The sequence below is a fragment of the Engraulis encrasicolus genome, chromosome 11, assembly GCF_034702125.1.
Source record: "Engraulis encrasicolus isolate BLACKSEA-1 chromosome 11, IST_EnEncr_1.0, whole genome shotgun sequence".
NCBI lineage: Eukaryota > Metazoa > Chordata > Actinopteri > Clupeiformes > Engraulidae > Engraulis > Engraulis encrasicolus.
In genome coordinates, this window is record NC_085867.1 from 55916844 (window position 1) to 55933243 (window position 16400).

A 16400-nucleotide genomic window follows, 5' to 3' on the forward strand; every position below is an offset into this window, starting at 1 on the left:
AGTGTTTTTTTGTTTGTTTGTTTTTTTTACTGCATAGGCCTATAGAATATAGGTTGTGAGTAACCACGTCACCTTATTTTGCATCATGTAATGTGGACATTTCATTTCCGATATTAGTGTGCCACTAATTCAGTGTCTTCCATTGAGGTTGTGTGTGAAGAGACGCCTTGCCAAGTTGAAGGCGCACCGGCGTATATAGCCTAGACACTATTTTGCTCGCTGTTTGTTGTACGCAAATATCCAGCCGTCATGATGCTCTCTCATTGGCCGAAACCACAGTCAGATTCCACCACAAATTATCTGATTGAAAATCAGGGAGGGGAGCAACAGGGACTTGGCACAGAGGTGGCAAGCAATGCGCTACATGCGTAATTCCTTTCAAAGTTGCTTTGACTCTCACATAAAAGGCATCTTTGCAAGTTATCCGGAGTCCAAGGTATGCTGTGTTTATTGTTTAAAACTCTTGTGTGTCAAAAAAAACTTGGTTTTGGGGTTATGCACTTGACTGCGAACTGGAACACATTTCTGTGAAATTATTAACAATTTGTTAGACCTGGTCCATGAAGTTTAGATGAATATGAATTTGTTTATTTGATTAACACAGGCCTTCAGCAGAGCTGATGACAATTTGAAAATTGTTAGGTTACATGCCGTTTTGTGTGGATTAGACCTTGCGATTTATAGACTAATGGGTTTGTAGCCTATGCATTCAATAATTGTATTCGTGATAGTCTATATTTAAATGCTATAACTTTTTGACAGATAAGCTATGCCTCGCTCATTTTTGGTGAAAAGCAAACGATGCACGAACAGCATGCCCCGTGTGTGGATAGACGTACCTACGGCACCCAGGCTCCCATTCCAGTCTACGGCCTCAGGTGAGTTCATGTTTTTCTTCGATTGCCCCGCTCACAGTAATCAAGCGGTGCGCGCACCGTGACATAGCCTACATTTGATAGGTTTACCATTTTAACCTGGGCGCGATTTGTAACAATCAAATGTATTTTTTATTTTTTTTAGCTTTTATACACGTCAAGGCCCGTCTAATAAAAGCGTATTAGCGCATTTTACTTAAAAGCAAATAGGCCTAGGGTTTTTTTTTTAATTAATGGCCTATTATTTCATTATTATTTTGCTTTTGACCGCCAAAACATGCCTACACTTCACAACACCACATTCAGTCATTGTCGTAATAGACAGGCTATGGGCCTACATTCAGACGAAGTTTCCTGAAGAGACTGACCCTCTGAGTTTGTTAAAAGCAAAGGGCCGTGCCATTGGAACTGAACAACAACTTGGAATAGACTTGCACCGCACAAATTGGTATACCCTGAGCACTAGCCCATTGCTATAACTAGGGAGGCTACATAACCGTCACAGTTTGCCCATTTCAGCCCGGATGGTGACATTTTAGCCCGGGGTGGCGACATTTTTGCTAACAGTGACAGTTAGAGTCGTCCTTACGCTTGGATAGCTTTGAGATGAAGTTTTCTCTCCTCGGCTCCAATCCTGCCGCAGCCGGGCGGTGAGGGAGAATTATCCGGATATGCAAATGAAAAGACGCAGTGAGAAGAATGCCTTTATTGTTTTATGTCTTAGCTTTTTAAAAGGGGGCATGATGGAAATCGGGATGCCAGTGCCATATGTCATATGTCCTATGGTACTAAAATGAAAAGTAGTTAGCTTCTGAACTTATCTAGTCTAACTGAATCACTTTCAGACGTTTCAAGTTAATGATGGCCTATCCCTAACAGAACACAATTCACAGCTCATTTGTAAAAATTGTCAGGTCTGGAACCTCTGGAGCGCTCCAGCGCTCTGCCGCAGGGAGAGCCTCAGTCAGGTGAGGTGCCCTGCCCGGCAGATTCCTACTCTGATGTCAAGGTGGAGCAAGAGGCAGAGAATCTGTTTCCACCCTTCCCTGAGACCACCCTGCCAACATTCACTCCAGGGCGGTCATACTATTTGGGAGGTATGGACAGAGGGAACTGCAGATTTGTATTTATTTATTTATTTATTTATATATTTTTTAAATTGAAGGTTGCATAACTAAATACACTGCTCACATCACACTCAGAGGTTAATGATAATCTATAGGCCTAGATGTAAGTAGCAATTCATGTAGTAAAACATTATGCGCACTGTGCCAGTGGCGGAACAGCTGCACACAGGGCCCCAGGGCAAGACACTTATAGGGCCCCCTATACAGCTTGCCAAGCTCACAATAGGGCCCCCACCACCAATACGGGAGGGCCCTGGGCCCAGGGGCAAGTGCCCTGCTCGCCCTCCCTATAGCTCCGCCCCTGCACTGTGCACACAGCTTAACATGAGGCATTATGATGAGACGATCCATCCTCCCCTCATTCCCCCTCCCTTTACCTACTTGTCCAGCACTTTGGTCAGCTGCCTATGTTGTGCTTTATAAGTAAATTTGACTTAACTTGGCTCTCCTCCTTCTTCATAGAATCTCAGATGACAGAATTTCCTCCTTACTACAAGCCCTCCTACGGGTGGGAGCCTACACTTCCGGCACCTTACGAGTTGCCTCCTATGGGTTTCTCCTCCTCCTTGCTCCAGCACACTGCCAGCCTGTACGGTGCTCATCTGAAGCAAAGCCCTCCGACCCCCACATCACCCCAGCCCATGGACTGCAGCATGCACTACTACCCCAGCTCCAACACCTATCACTGCATCACCTGCGAGAAGGTATTTTGTATTTCATTTGGTCAATTTCATATACATCTTAGGGTGACTGCATGACTGTAAGCTTTTTCACAGAACCCCCCCCCCCCCCCCCGGCAACATGCCGCGGCCCCCCAGGGGTCCCCAGATTCCACTTTGAGAACCACATAGGGTGACTAATTTATAATGTCCTCCCTGACAAACTCAAAATGTCGTCCTTCTCAGGTCTTCTCCACACCTCATGGTTTGGAGGTGCACGTGCGACGCTCCCACAGCGGCACCAGACCATTTGGCTGCAGCATCTGCAGGAAGACCTTTGGCCATGCCGTCAGCCTCGAGCAGCACATGAACGTTCACTCCCAGGTATGTCCACGGTAGCCAGGCCACGCCCTCCTAGTGACGCAAGACCTTCGCCGTTGCCTCTAGTTGGGCCAGGAGAAATACAAATATCATTTCTGAGCTACAGAAAAATTGGGAACTCCACCCACTTTGTCAGGAGGCACTCAACTTGCCCATGGGAAGCCAGGTTTGAATCCAGCCTGGGTCTTCTCCCAACCATATCTTTCTCTCTCCCTATACTGTCCTGTCTCTTTTTGAACTGCCTTATCCAAAAAGGCAAAAAAGTACTTAAAAAAATACCACTCCATAGAGCATCACTCTCAGGTATGTCAACAATAACAAGTAGTTTCACTCAATAGTTCACTCTCAGGTACGCCCATATAAACAAATAGTATCACATGAGAAATGTTCTGGGACAGTGGGATAATGTAAATTTCAAAATATGTGCCCATGGGGACCCAGTTTCAAATTTGGTCTGGGTCCTTTCCCAACCCGTCCCCATCTGTCCATTTGTTGCAAAAAAAAATCGCTATCTCTGGAAATTCAAGATTGTGGACAATGGAAAAGATCCCCTTTTTCATGTATTAATTTAAAAGAGCATTTTTCCCAGTCATAATGAAAAGCCTACTTAGATGGTGGTGGTAAATATTCATGAAAAAGGTAACATTTGTGAATGGGCAGTATGAATTCTGGAAATAACTAAAAATATTGCACAGTGCACCTTCAACTCTCATGTATGCCTCCATTTAATTACATTACATTAGCATTTAGCAGACGCCTTTGTTCAAAGCGACTTACAAGGAGCAATTTAAACAGTGGTGTAGTCTACGTAGAACGCAGGTATACGGAGTATACCCACTTCAAAATTTCAGGGGTTTCAGTATACCCACTTAAAATGGATAGATCCATAGAATAGTACAAATATATACAGTATACCCACTTCAAAAAATGCTCAAATCTACAGTATACCCACCATAAAAAAGTAGACTACACCACTGAATTTAAACAAGAACAGGGTAAGGCACAGTGTACAGTTTCAACACTGATAGCATTGTCCTACACATAGTAAAGAAGAGGACGATGCATTAAAAAGTAGCAGAAAGTAAACAAAGACATCAAGGTGCAGTGTACAGTTGCAACACTGACCAACACAAGGTTACAGAAGCAACATTAAATAATAAAAGGTAACAAGGCATATTGGATAATAAGCAAGACATCTAGGCGCAGTGTACAGTTGCAACACTGGCAACAATGTCCAACACAAGGAAGATGAAGCAAAAATAAGTAAAGTATTTGTAAAGGATTTTAAAAGCAAATTAGGTACATAAAAGATGTTAGGTACATAAGAGATGTTAAAAGCAGTGGCTTAAGGAAAGACATTAGAGACTAAGACTAAGGAAAGAGGCTAAAAACTAAAGGCTACACGGTGAGTAGAATTAGTTATGTTGGAATGTTAAGCAGGGAAGCTTTCTCGGAAGAGGTGAGTCTTCACTAGCTTCTTGAAGGTTGAGAGGGATGACCCTGCTCTTGTGGCATTGAGAAACAATGACAGAAAACTGTATTTAATATGTTCACTCTCAGTTATGCTGAAGTTTTTTCTTTTCTGAACAAGACTTTTTCATCGGGGCGGGGTGGCGGGTCATTTTCTGAGCACAATTTTCATTACTCATAAATACAAGTTAATGTGTATGACATTACGACAATGTGTACGACAATGATGTGAATGGTTTCGCAAATGTAATGTAATGTCGTAATGGATCTGGTACGATTGTCAGCGGTATGATAAGTTGGATCTGCTGTGCGCAGTAGCATTAAGTAATATAAGGATGCTGTCAGGAGGCATTTCCTTCCGGATTTACTTAACTGAGGCACAGCCATATCCAGCAACTGAAAATACTGTCATTCTAATGTCTTAAACACACACAAATCATGCACCCACTCTTAGCATTGAGCATTGAGATTGTTGCTCTTTGTCTATTTAAAGGAGAGGAGTTTCGAGTGCAAAATGTGTGGCAAGACGTTCAAGCGCTCCTCCACTCTCTCCACCCACCTGCTCATCCACTCTGACACGCGGCCCTATCCCTGCCAATACTGTGGAAAGAGGTTCCACCAGAAATCTGATATGAAGAAGCACACGTACATCCATACAGGTTTGTGGACAGTCTGGATTATCTATCTTTTTCTTATGTAAACTAGAGACGCACTCAGAGAGTGCAGACCTCCGCCAAGGAAGCTGTTTGATAGAGCATTTGACTAAGTCTTTCTGCCTTGTTGTTGTGGAGTTAGAAACTGTCAAAATTCAGCCTATCCCACAGTGGTGAATTGTGTGAATCTTTTTTTTAAATCCTGGATCCAGATCGTGAGCCAGATCATCACCAAAATGTAATCACTTCTTCCTTTTGACATTTCCAACTACACAGAATTGAATCCAAATCCGTGCTCAACTTTTTGAGCTATTCTGCTGACAGACAAACATGCCGACAGACAGACAGACAGACGACTTAATGACTAAATTAATTACTAATTTCCTGTGACATTCAGATCATCTGTGTGTGTGTGTGTGTGTGTGTGTGTGTGTGTGTGTGTGTGTGTGTGTGTGTGTGTGTGTGTGTGTGTGTGTGTGTGTGTGTGTGTGTGTGTGTGTGTGTGTGTGTGTGTGTGTGGTCATGCTCATGCAGGCGAGAAGCCCCACAAATGCCAGGTGTGTGGCAAAGCCTTCAGTCAAAGCTCCAACCTTATCACGCACAGTCGCAAGCACACCGGCTTCAAACCCTTTGGCTGTGACATCTGCTCCAAGGGCTTCCAGAGAAAGGTGGACCTGCGCAGACACCATGAAAGCCAACACAGCCTGAAGTAAGCCACAGCCAGGGCAGGACTGGTCATCTGGCATACAGGGCATTGCCGGTGTGCTGACAGTCATCAGGGGGCAGATGCTCTTGTTTATTGCTTCTTTTTTTCTTCAAGACCAGCCCTCAATTTAAATGGGGTGGCCCATTTGTCCATCTACTGTATTTAATATAGACAGTGGACTGAGCTAATCATGATTTTGTAGAAAAGCAGGGGGCTGGTGGTCTATGGAAAAAAATGCCCGAGCCATTATACAGTCCCAGTCCGGCACTGGCCATAGCATACAGCAGGAGACACTCCTTTCCTTCCATGTTTTCTGGATTGCTCCATGATACAGTAGCTCATCGCAAGGCCCAGCTCCACACACCTTTGCAATCTCATGGAAGTCACGTGGTTTGCACATGGAGAGGTGTGATAGAGTGACACACACTTTCTTAATGCATTAAAATTCTTCAATTGTGCATTGGCATCAGTGGTGTCCGTGTCCGAGTTACTTGTCGCTGGACTATTGGAACTAAAAGGAATGACACCCACTCGGATATAGCCTACGTAAGCAGAGGTGATCACCCACTCAGGGTGGGGGGCTATTAGAGGCCCGGGGGACGGCTGAGGAGTTGAGGGTCCATACACTGTGCCAGGATTTTTAAGAATTCAGTGGTTGAGAACTTTCAAAAAGCACAACTCCTTGATGCTGGACCATGTAGGAAAAAAAGCTATGCACCGACTTGTGAATGAAGAATGGCCTACTTAAAATTAGACAACGCATAATCAATACACCCTCTACCCCCTGGCCATAATTTCTCTTGCACATAAAATATGTATCCTGCGGAAATAGACACGTTCAGCTCCCGTTCACAGTCAGTTTGAACACATGCTTTTAAAACTTGTGTTCAGTTATCTTTACCCAGCACAGAATGGGCTTGCTTATACGCTACAATTCCAATTAAGTTGTTGCCATCCTTCATCTGTCACATTAAAGCCCAGAGCACAGAGTTTTTCTTATACACACTGATTTCAGAAACAGCACTTGGATTCCTTTGAAGTGAAAAATATTCTGTATAGGCGTCCTATATAACCGAATTGGAGTAGTAGATTGGTACTTCATCATAATGCATGAGATTTCCCATTGTATCCTAGTGTGCCGCTGATGACTTGGAATGACACTAATGTAGTCCTCCAGCTTACCTGGCTTTGCAGACCTTATCTTCACCGGAACAAAAAGTTATGAGCAACTCTATCAGACCACTGCTTTCCAGGAACAGGGCTTCTCTTCAACTCTTAACTCTAAAATGCAGGCCATAATTTTAGCAGGTCATCGTGGCTGTTTGATCCATCCAAACACTCACGACAAATATAACCTGGGAAATCCCATGCTGATTTGCACAATTGTTCCGATTTGAAAGACAGCATGGATTCTATCCCTCAGCGAGAACACCAGATTTTGGGCTACAATCAGAGAGATGGGAAGGATGGAAAGGTGACGACTTTAGTTTGTTTAAATAGATACAACTGACACAATTGGCTATGGGCTACGTATATGCCAAATGACACATTCGTAGTGCCTTAAACGGCCATGGGCATTCATAAACTACACTTTTCCAACGATAAATGGCATAGGTAGCCCCCAGAATACCTCACTTGTGAGGTCATCTGGTGTTAACCCGGCAACGAGAAATAGCCTCAGAGCAAGAATTCTGTTCAGCATTTATATTATGTTATCATTGGTAGCCTACATTATCCGTTGTGAATCTGGGCTTTGACCAGACAACTACAGAATTGCCAAGGGAAGTACAAAGTAGTAACACAAGACACTAATGCCTCTTTTCCACTGCTGGTTTTCTGGTAGCTCAACAACTCATGCGACTCGGTCATTTCATTTGCTTTTCGAATAGGCATGACACAGCTCAATTGTAATTTTTAAAAAGTGGCGGCCGAGTTGCGCTGTGTCAAGCTGTAGGCCTAGGCTACCAGAAAACCACCAGTGGAAAAGAGGCAATAGTGTTTTTCTTATGATTCAATATGGGTCCAGAGTAAAAATGTATAGTTGTACAGTTGTGATGTGAAAGTGACAGTTGTCTGAAGGTTTGTGCTGTATGGGTATACACATTTCTAATTGCTGATGTGCCTTATTTTTGTATTTCATTGTATTTCACCAAAACTATTTAAATTTTAACGTAGACAAAATTGACATTTTATTGACAGGATGAGTGTGGTATTTATAATGTGTAATAGGCATGACACAGCTCAATTGTAATTTAAAAAAAGTGGCGGCCGAGTTGTGCTGTGTCAAGCTGTAGGCCTAGGCTACCAGAAAACCACTAGTGGAAAAGAGGCAATAGTGTTTTTCTTATGATTCAATATGGGTCCAGAGTAAAAATGTATAGTTGTACAGTTGTGATGTGAAAGTGACAGTTGTCTGAAGGTCTGTGCTGTATGGGTATACACATTTCTAATTGCTGATGTGCCTTATTTTTGTATTTCATTGTATTTCACCAAAACTATTTAAATTTTAACGTAAACAAAATTGACATTTTATTGACAGGATGAGTGTGGTATTTATAATGTGTACATTGAATAAATACATGTACTTGTGACCTGAGGATTGTCAGTTTATTCGTTCTACTATCTGTTTCTACCTTTCTGTTTTAACCCTTTGAAGTAGTAGCAGTAGCAGTTCCGAACTGAGACCTTCATTAACGTGGTGTCAGTACAATTCCCGTATGAGTCCTGACAAGTTGCACTTGTGACTAGGTGGAATCAATTAAGGAGAGCTCTAGAGGGCCGGGTGTGATTAAAAAGAGGACTGACTTACGATAAAAGCCTAGCAGGACCAGGAAGAGCAGTCAATTCTTTTTGTTATACACTCACAATATGAACAAAAACAGAACTGAGTCATTTTTCTGTTGGTTCACTTTTTGGTCCACTTAAAGAGGACTGATTCCGGTTCACTTAAAGAGGATTAAGTGAAGCTAGTGTTAAAAATCCTATCGTGTTTGTGACATCATGATGAGATCTCAAGAATTTGTTATAGTTCTAATCTGATGTATGTGCTGGTACTCCTCAAAGGGTTATTCATAAAGAGCAATGTGTAAATTTAACAATGGGCATGGCATATGTTGTGCTAATAAATTGACCTCATGAATATAATCAGAGTCATGCAATAACACATCAAGCATGGGACATTGCATGCACGCACACAGACAGACAGAAACGCACGCATGCACACACCCGTTTCAGCATTCTCTCAGGTTATGTCAACTACTGTGAGTCTGTCATGCCAAATGAAAGCACTGGTGAAGCTACAGATAGTACTCAAAGCATTCAAATATGTGCCTGGAACGACATGCAAATTATCTGTCAACCACCTCTATGTACTTCAGAGTCCCTTGTAGAAGTACACGCTTTAGAAAGTATGTCACCGTGCTCTGGCACCCATAACCATATACAGGCAGCTCTGTCCATGGGGACCCAGGTTCAAGTCTTCGGGGCTGTGTCATATCTAAACCCTACCCCAGCTCCCTCTCTTCCACACTAACTATCCCATTATGATAAAGGCAAAAAAGCCCATGAATGTACAGTATAGGATCATCACAATTGCCAGACTTACACAGAGATGTTCCTGGACAATTTGGTAGTGGAAATATCCACTTAATCTGTCCAACTGACTATATGTAGATTAGGGATGTTCACACGAGATTTAGGGAAACCGACAATACAGTAGACGTAATGAAATGAACTAAAGATGGATATGACTAAAGGAGTGAAGAGGAAAGGATTCACTATTTTGACTTGTCAAAACCATGAGGTTACTATCTTCTCTAGACTGTTTGAACAAACCATACCACATTAGGGGCCTATTCTACAAAGCTGGTTCAGGATAAGTTAAGGTTAAGTTAAGAGGTAAATCATCTAATAGAAGAGCCTGGAGTCCTCATTTTCTTAAGAAAAGATTTAGACAATTTACCTCTTAACTTAACCTTAACTTATCCTGAACCAGCTTTGTAGTATAGGGCCTAGGACTGTGCCATCCAAAAACAACAACAACAACAATGGCTAACTGCATTGAGGGCTGTGACTGTTGATTTTTTTTGCTGTGGCACAGCAGACTTTTTTTAACGGCCTCCTTTGACTGAGCAGCAGGCTGGGGAAACAGAAGAGGCTGTCACAGCGTGACAAGTCCGTTTGCTGCAGGGCCCTAAATGCAAACAAGGACAAGGAACTCGGGTAGAGATTCCAGAGGAACAGACAGGAGGCTGGGTTTACTTTGAGTGGAGGGATGAGGTTCAAATGATTCTTAGCAAACAGATAATTTAGATCCTGTAATGTCAACAAAACTGCTGTCACACCCAAGGAACTGAGAAGTTGTAGGACAAGAAAAAAAAAACATCACTGCCACGTATACACTTTATGATGGGGGACAGGTGGTGATCACAGGGACCTATCAGAGGTTATTTATGGCTTTCATATTACTAGTCACCTCCCAAAATGAGATTTGCTCAAAGACAAATAAACAAAAGGAATATTATTTATTGAGGTCTCCATTTGAAACAAAACTCACACATAAAGTGGCTCACACTCACACGAGGCAGCCGTGGCCTAGTGGTTAGAGAGTTGATCTTTCAATCTGGGGGTTGCAGGTTCAAATCCCCCCTGACCTCTCCCTCATCCATGGCTGAAGTGCCCTTGAGCAAGGCACCTAACCCCACATTGCTTCAGGGACTGTAACCAATACCCTGACAAATAATAACTGTAAGTCACTTTGAATAAAATGAAAGCGTCAGCTGAGTGTAATGTAATGTAAAGTGGTGACTACATATATCTGAGTGTGTCATTGCTTGTCCTGAATAATTGCACAACAGCAACACACGATTTGACTCTTTGAGGAGTAAAGAGTTTTTTTTCAAAGTCCTTGTAGAATTTTACTCAAATATTTTACAGAACAATTTTATTCAATCATTTCACAGTATTTGTGACATTGTATAATGAAAACTCAAATTGTTGCTTAATGTTCTCATCATAATGGGATTGCACTCCTCAAATGCTTAAATCCATTTTTATTAGCATGTGCATGATTTTAATACACCACATCATCTCAATGAGAAGGGGAGCATGGCATGAAACATTATAATAAACAGTTATTGTTGTTATGTGTAATACGATTGGAGAGGAAATCAGTGTCCACAGTTAGGAAGAGCTTGCCGGCTGTCCGTGCCAGGGTACAGTTGGTAAACAAATCTGTGGTGGTCATGCAAATAACAGCAGTGTATTTCTACGGCAACGGGGTCTGGTCTACCACGGAACAGTTATAGGACTACATCCTGGTGGGAGGAAACCAAGCAAATCAGAATCCTGCACAGCCCAGTCAGCCAGTCAAAGGAGGAGCGGTGATGGCCGTAAAACAGGTTTCTGCTCCCAGGTTCACTCTACTTAGGAAAGAAAAACAGGATGACACACACGCGCACACACACACACACACACACACACACACACACACACACACACACACACACACACACACACACACACACACACACACACACACACACACACACACACACACACACACACACACACACAGGGATCTAAGGCTGTACTTCCCCTTTTCTGCACCCCACCCCCGCCTACTTCTCTGGAGTTTCCTTAATAGGATAGTTTTAATAACTATAACTCTTACATCATCGTCAAGGAAAATAGGATTATAAATATTGCACACAAAAAAACACACACACACACACACTCATCAACAACAATAACAAAAACAACAATAATGTAACAGTGCATGGTAACGGGATGCGAAGCCTTTTAACACCATATGGCACTGAAGTGGGTCAATGAGGTATTGCATCAAACACAAGAACAAGATTATTCCCATGCACCCACACATTGACCTTCTCAAGTAAGCAAACACTTATTATTTTATAAAACAACTACACACACACACACACACACACACACACACACACACACACACACACACACACACACACACACACACAGACACATGCACGCACTCACACACGCACAGGGAGAGAGAGAGAGAGAGACACAGACAGAGAGACAGAGAGACGGAGAGATGGAGAGATGGAGAGAGAAAGAGACGGCAAGGGTTGGGTCAGGAAATAGAGACAGCAGATGAATTTGGCTTGCAAATGACATGCAAAGTAACCTGGCTCTTGGTGTGGATGGATGGATGACTATGTTCAGTGCCACAGGCAAAATCCGGGAGGACCTGCTGCAGAGCAGAGGGGGTAGCTGTCTTTTCCAGTGTTGCCAGATTGGGCATTTTCTCACCCTATTGGGCTGCTTAAAATGGGCGTGTGTGGGTAAAAAAAAACAATCTCATCTGGCAACCCTGGTCTTATCTCTGTAGGGATTCTCCCATCGACTTAATTTCTGTTTATTTTAACTTCATTTGTTTCAATCGGTATTGTCACATCCCATGGTTTGGATGTGGATTCAAACTGTTGGGAATAAATCTTCTCTTGATTTGATGGAAAAGAGGAGGGGAATTGAACTCGATGCATACAGAAACTAGAATGGCAGGGCACATCCTATTTCACCCTTGCAACACAAGCTTCACCCTTGCAACACAAGAACCCTTTAGTGCTTTCTGTAGTGGTATAGGTGCAACTAGTAATGATGAACGTCCACTATTAAACATCCTGGAGCCTGATCTAGAAGGGTCCAAAAAACTAATCAGTTCTATGTTTTTCCCGAAAACATTGTCACAATCTGTTACTTTTGCGTAATTCCAGTAGCTGACTAAAAGCAGCTAACAAACTAACAAACACACCCAGAAAGAAGGCTAACTTTCCTTGGTGGATGTAAGCATAGGCTAAGCTAAAGCCAAGTCGTTTCCTCTTTGTTGCAAATGCAAACATTAGAAGAAACATCAGGAGAATGGGGATTCAGGAATTTGAATTAAGTACGGCAATAAATCCATGCTACTGCATGTTCACATCCTCCTCCTGATATGTAAACATGACGGCAAAACAAACAGTCAGCATTTGCCTGAACAGGTGTTACTGTGTGAGCCTAACAAACTGAAATCTGAGACTATTTGTTGTATGGTATGCACATAACAACGAATGAGGGGCAAACTCCTTGCATGGTTTTAGGCTTTACTCTAATGGGAAAACAAAAGCTGTTGGGCTCTGCAACTTTTAACATTAATACACAGGTGACTAGGGCTTCGTGAAATATCCTCAGGGGTATTTATCTGCCTCCACACCCTCCTCTCACTTTGTTTATTCACATGGAGGACTTCACATGCTATTGCCATCAGTAGAGGAACCTAAAACTAACCCTCTGTCTAGTGTGTACGTATTAAGTATTTGTGTTAATTTGTGAGTGTACAGCAAAACTACAACTCCATTCAGTTCTATAATTTATATATTTTTTAAGAACTTAAAATATTGCCCTTTTATCCACTTAAGTGAGTAATATGATTTCCAACTGTTTGGTCGCAATGGGTACACTGTATCTGTGTCTGTTGGCTTCATAAAAGGAAGTATCCATGATGGAGAGGAGATTAGTAGCCACAGCCAAAGGCTCAGTAAGAGGTTCCATTGAATTTCAGGCTATAAAATATGCCTGAGATATAGACACATGGGCAGAAGAACAGGCGGAGCTACGACACTTATGTGACTCAGCACACAGAACACGCAGATTACTGGAGAGGACAGACAGATAAGAGCCAATCATTATTTAAATCCAACGCACTCGAGTATTGACTTGTGCAACTTCCCCTAATTATTCATTGAGAGACAGGCAGAGGGAGGTTATAGCCTAACCTGCTGAGAGGATGGAGAGGAAAGTGAAGTGAAGAGGAAAGTGTCATATCTTGATTTTTGATTGAATAAAGAGGTGATATCTGGTGAGCAATTTGAACTTGGCCAGGTAACAGGCAGGTATCCCAATATCCCTCAAAGTTGCCTGCAGTGAAGTTCAGGTACCATTTGAGGATGCAAAGACCTTGATAATAATGATCTATTCAGAGTCACAGAGTGGTGCACATTTTAAACACTTAAGCCCTCCATGATGCAAGTCATAACAAGCTCAAAATCCTCAGTCCATAAACCAAATAACACAAACGGCAAAGAAACCCATTTCAACTGGGGTGAAAACTAAGGACAAAATCATATGACATCAAAATCATGCGGCATATGACAGCCGTGATGGCAAGTGAAAACAGAGAAGGATGTTCTGTCTATTCTGCTGGATGCAGGAAGTGTGTCTGCGCCACAGGTCACATGACACGAGTGGCAAGCAGGAGATACGGAATGACTGACAGTTACTGGATAGCAGAGCGGGAGGGAAGGGAAGAGCTGTCCTGGAGGCATGGAGGCCGTCACGGCCTGAAATCATCATTGTGGTTGGTCAACCACCAAATATGGCATTGTGTGTCCTCAGAAACAGAGACAGACAAGGATAGGCCTAGAATGTTGCGCTGAGATAGCTGTGACAGAAGAGAAGAGGAGAAACGAGATTGAAACTTCAAAGTTATGTAAAAGGAGGAAGTGTGTTTCAAAAAATAGTCATGGAATGGAAACGGATCTCAAACAGGATCTCAAACTGTTGAAGGATCTCAAACAGAATAGGAGTGGAAATCAGGGGGTCGTGCAGCAAAGGGATGGTATTTGCAAGCAAGGCGGGTTGTGATGCCTGGGTGATAGGCGTTATCAGACACGGCCCAGGCCATAACGGTCAGAACACATGAGTGATGTCGCATAGGGAGGAGCCGCCAGCCGCAATACACAGATAGAGATGGAGACGCCAGTAATCATAGACATGCAGAAACTGGGAGCACAGTCAGTCTGCCATTAAAAGCTGAGTGCACTGAGTGACTCTTCAATATGTGACTATTCAATATTCTTCAATTTGTGCTCTGTACCACTCAGCTATTGCACATGTGATGAATCGTTCTTGTACTATTAGTATGTTTAATTTGTTTAATATATGTGAAATAATCTGCATAAAATGTATGCTTCTAGACATCTTCATTTCCTTCTGGATTAATAAATGTTCCTCTACACTACTATTTACTGTATAAGCTCTTATACACCCACCAAACACGTTAAGAGACTAAACCGTAGCAAATTAACTGGTGCAGACAGACACACAAGGCTATTGTTTGCGTGACCTTTCATTTACTTTTGCTGCCAACAATGGATGGATGGATGTGAAGGTGCACAGAAAAAATTAGTGTGGCACGATACAGTGATATAGAAGTGAGTAACTAGCAGCAACCCGTGCGAATGTAGCTCTAGCTACATGCTGTGAAGAAGCAAAATGCACCAGTAAAAACATTCCAAATTAAATTTTGTCAGCACCTTGTCTGGAATTTAGTAGGCCTATATGGGGAGAGCCTTGTTATGGTGATGTTTGGGAACCCCTTCTGCTTGCTACAAATCCTTTGGTCTCAGTAGGGGCCTATAGGGGGAAATGTTGACGAGTCTTGCTGACATGCAATGTTTTGGGTGGAGTAACAGACTATAAGCATTCGACTGTAGAATAGCTTATACCTCTCATATCCCCACAAATGGAAACACAAATCTTTGCATTACCTGTGAAATCCTTATCCAAACTAGGAGTGGCATGGCAGGGATTTTGACCTTGTATTCAATCCCTAAACTGACTGTAAAAACGTCTCTGTAAAGGACTTTACTAAGGTTTGCTCACAGGGATGAGGGAACAAAACTGAGCTTCAATCAGGACCAAATAGGTGTGGCCCTTACAAGAGGGCATAAGACCAGGACACTTAAGCAAAGCAAACAGAAAGGCAGGCTTACCAGAAGACCACTCATCAAATCTTCGGGGAGGAATGGAGATAGCTACAAAGAACAACGTGAAAGTTATATCAAATATAATTTAACTTACTTATCTTGAAAGGCGCTTAAAATAAAATGTAGGCCTATTATTATTATTATTATTATTATTATTATTATTATTATTATTATTATTATTATTAATAATAATAATGGGGTGCTGGGTGGGGGCATGTCAAATTAGAGATAAAATTAGCTAGACAAAATATACAAATGAACAAAATACTTATATTTGTTTACTTCAAGACACATTCAAATTCCTGATTTTTTAAATTAAAAGGAACTATTTAATTCGGAATAATTAATTCGGAATGAAAAACATCATGTAGGCCTAAACGTAGCCATTGTCATAATTGCGAGCTAGGAATTAAGGATAACATCTACTAACTGCAGGCCTACTGAAACTGATAGGTTAAGTTTTGTATCTTGTCACAATTCTGCAAAATTTTCAATTGATTTAAGAATGTAGCAACTACATCGAGATGTCAAAAGAGTGAGCAGGGCGAAAATGGCCTATTGGTTGCAGTGTTTGTTTATACACTTTCCATATGAGGGGGACATAGCTGAGAATGATCTACTGATAGATGGGGGGCCTTGCCATGGTTAAGATTGTGAACTACTGATGGATGATGTAGAGTTCTGGCCTTCAGAGCCGTGTGTAGCCTAGTATTAGGGGATATTTGACGGATTTGGCCATCTGTGGTC

At 42.2% G+C, this 16400-nt stretch overlaps 1 protein-coding gene across 1 annotated transcript; it reads left to right on the forward strand.

The window, feature by feature from the left end:
- The first annotated feature begins 350 nt into the window (after positions 1-350).
- On the forward strand, positions 351-8449 carry gfi1b (growth factor independent 1B transcription repressor). The gene is made up of 7 exons (XM_063211440.1): positions 351-436; positions 763-878; positions 1790-1972; positions 2465-2706; positions 2908-3045; positions 5006-5171; positions 5700-8449. Exons 2-7 carry the CDS (start codon positions 770-772, stop codon positions 5876-5878), a joined length of 1017 nt encoding a protein of 338 aa, XP_063067510.1. The 5' UTR covers positions 351-436; positions 763-769; the 3' UTR covers positions 5879-8449.
- Positions 8450-16400: the final 7951 nt, after the last annotated feature.

Excerpts from the sequence above, each read along its gene's own strand:
- gfi1b (XM_063211440.1), top strand. The coding sequence starts at position 770 with ATGCCTCGCTCATTTTTGGTGAAAAGCAAACGATGCACGAACAGCATG. Across the intron at positions 879-1,789 it reads ATTCCAGTCTACGGCCTCAG|GTCTGGAACCTCTGGAGCGC; the intron begins GTGAGTTCATGT and ends AAAAATTGTCAG. Across the intron at positions 1,973-2,464 it reads GCGGTCATACTATTTGGGAG|AATCTCAGATGACAGAATTT; the intron begins GTATGGACAGAG and ends CCTTCTTCATAG.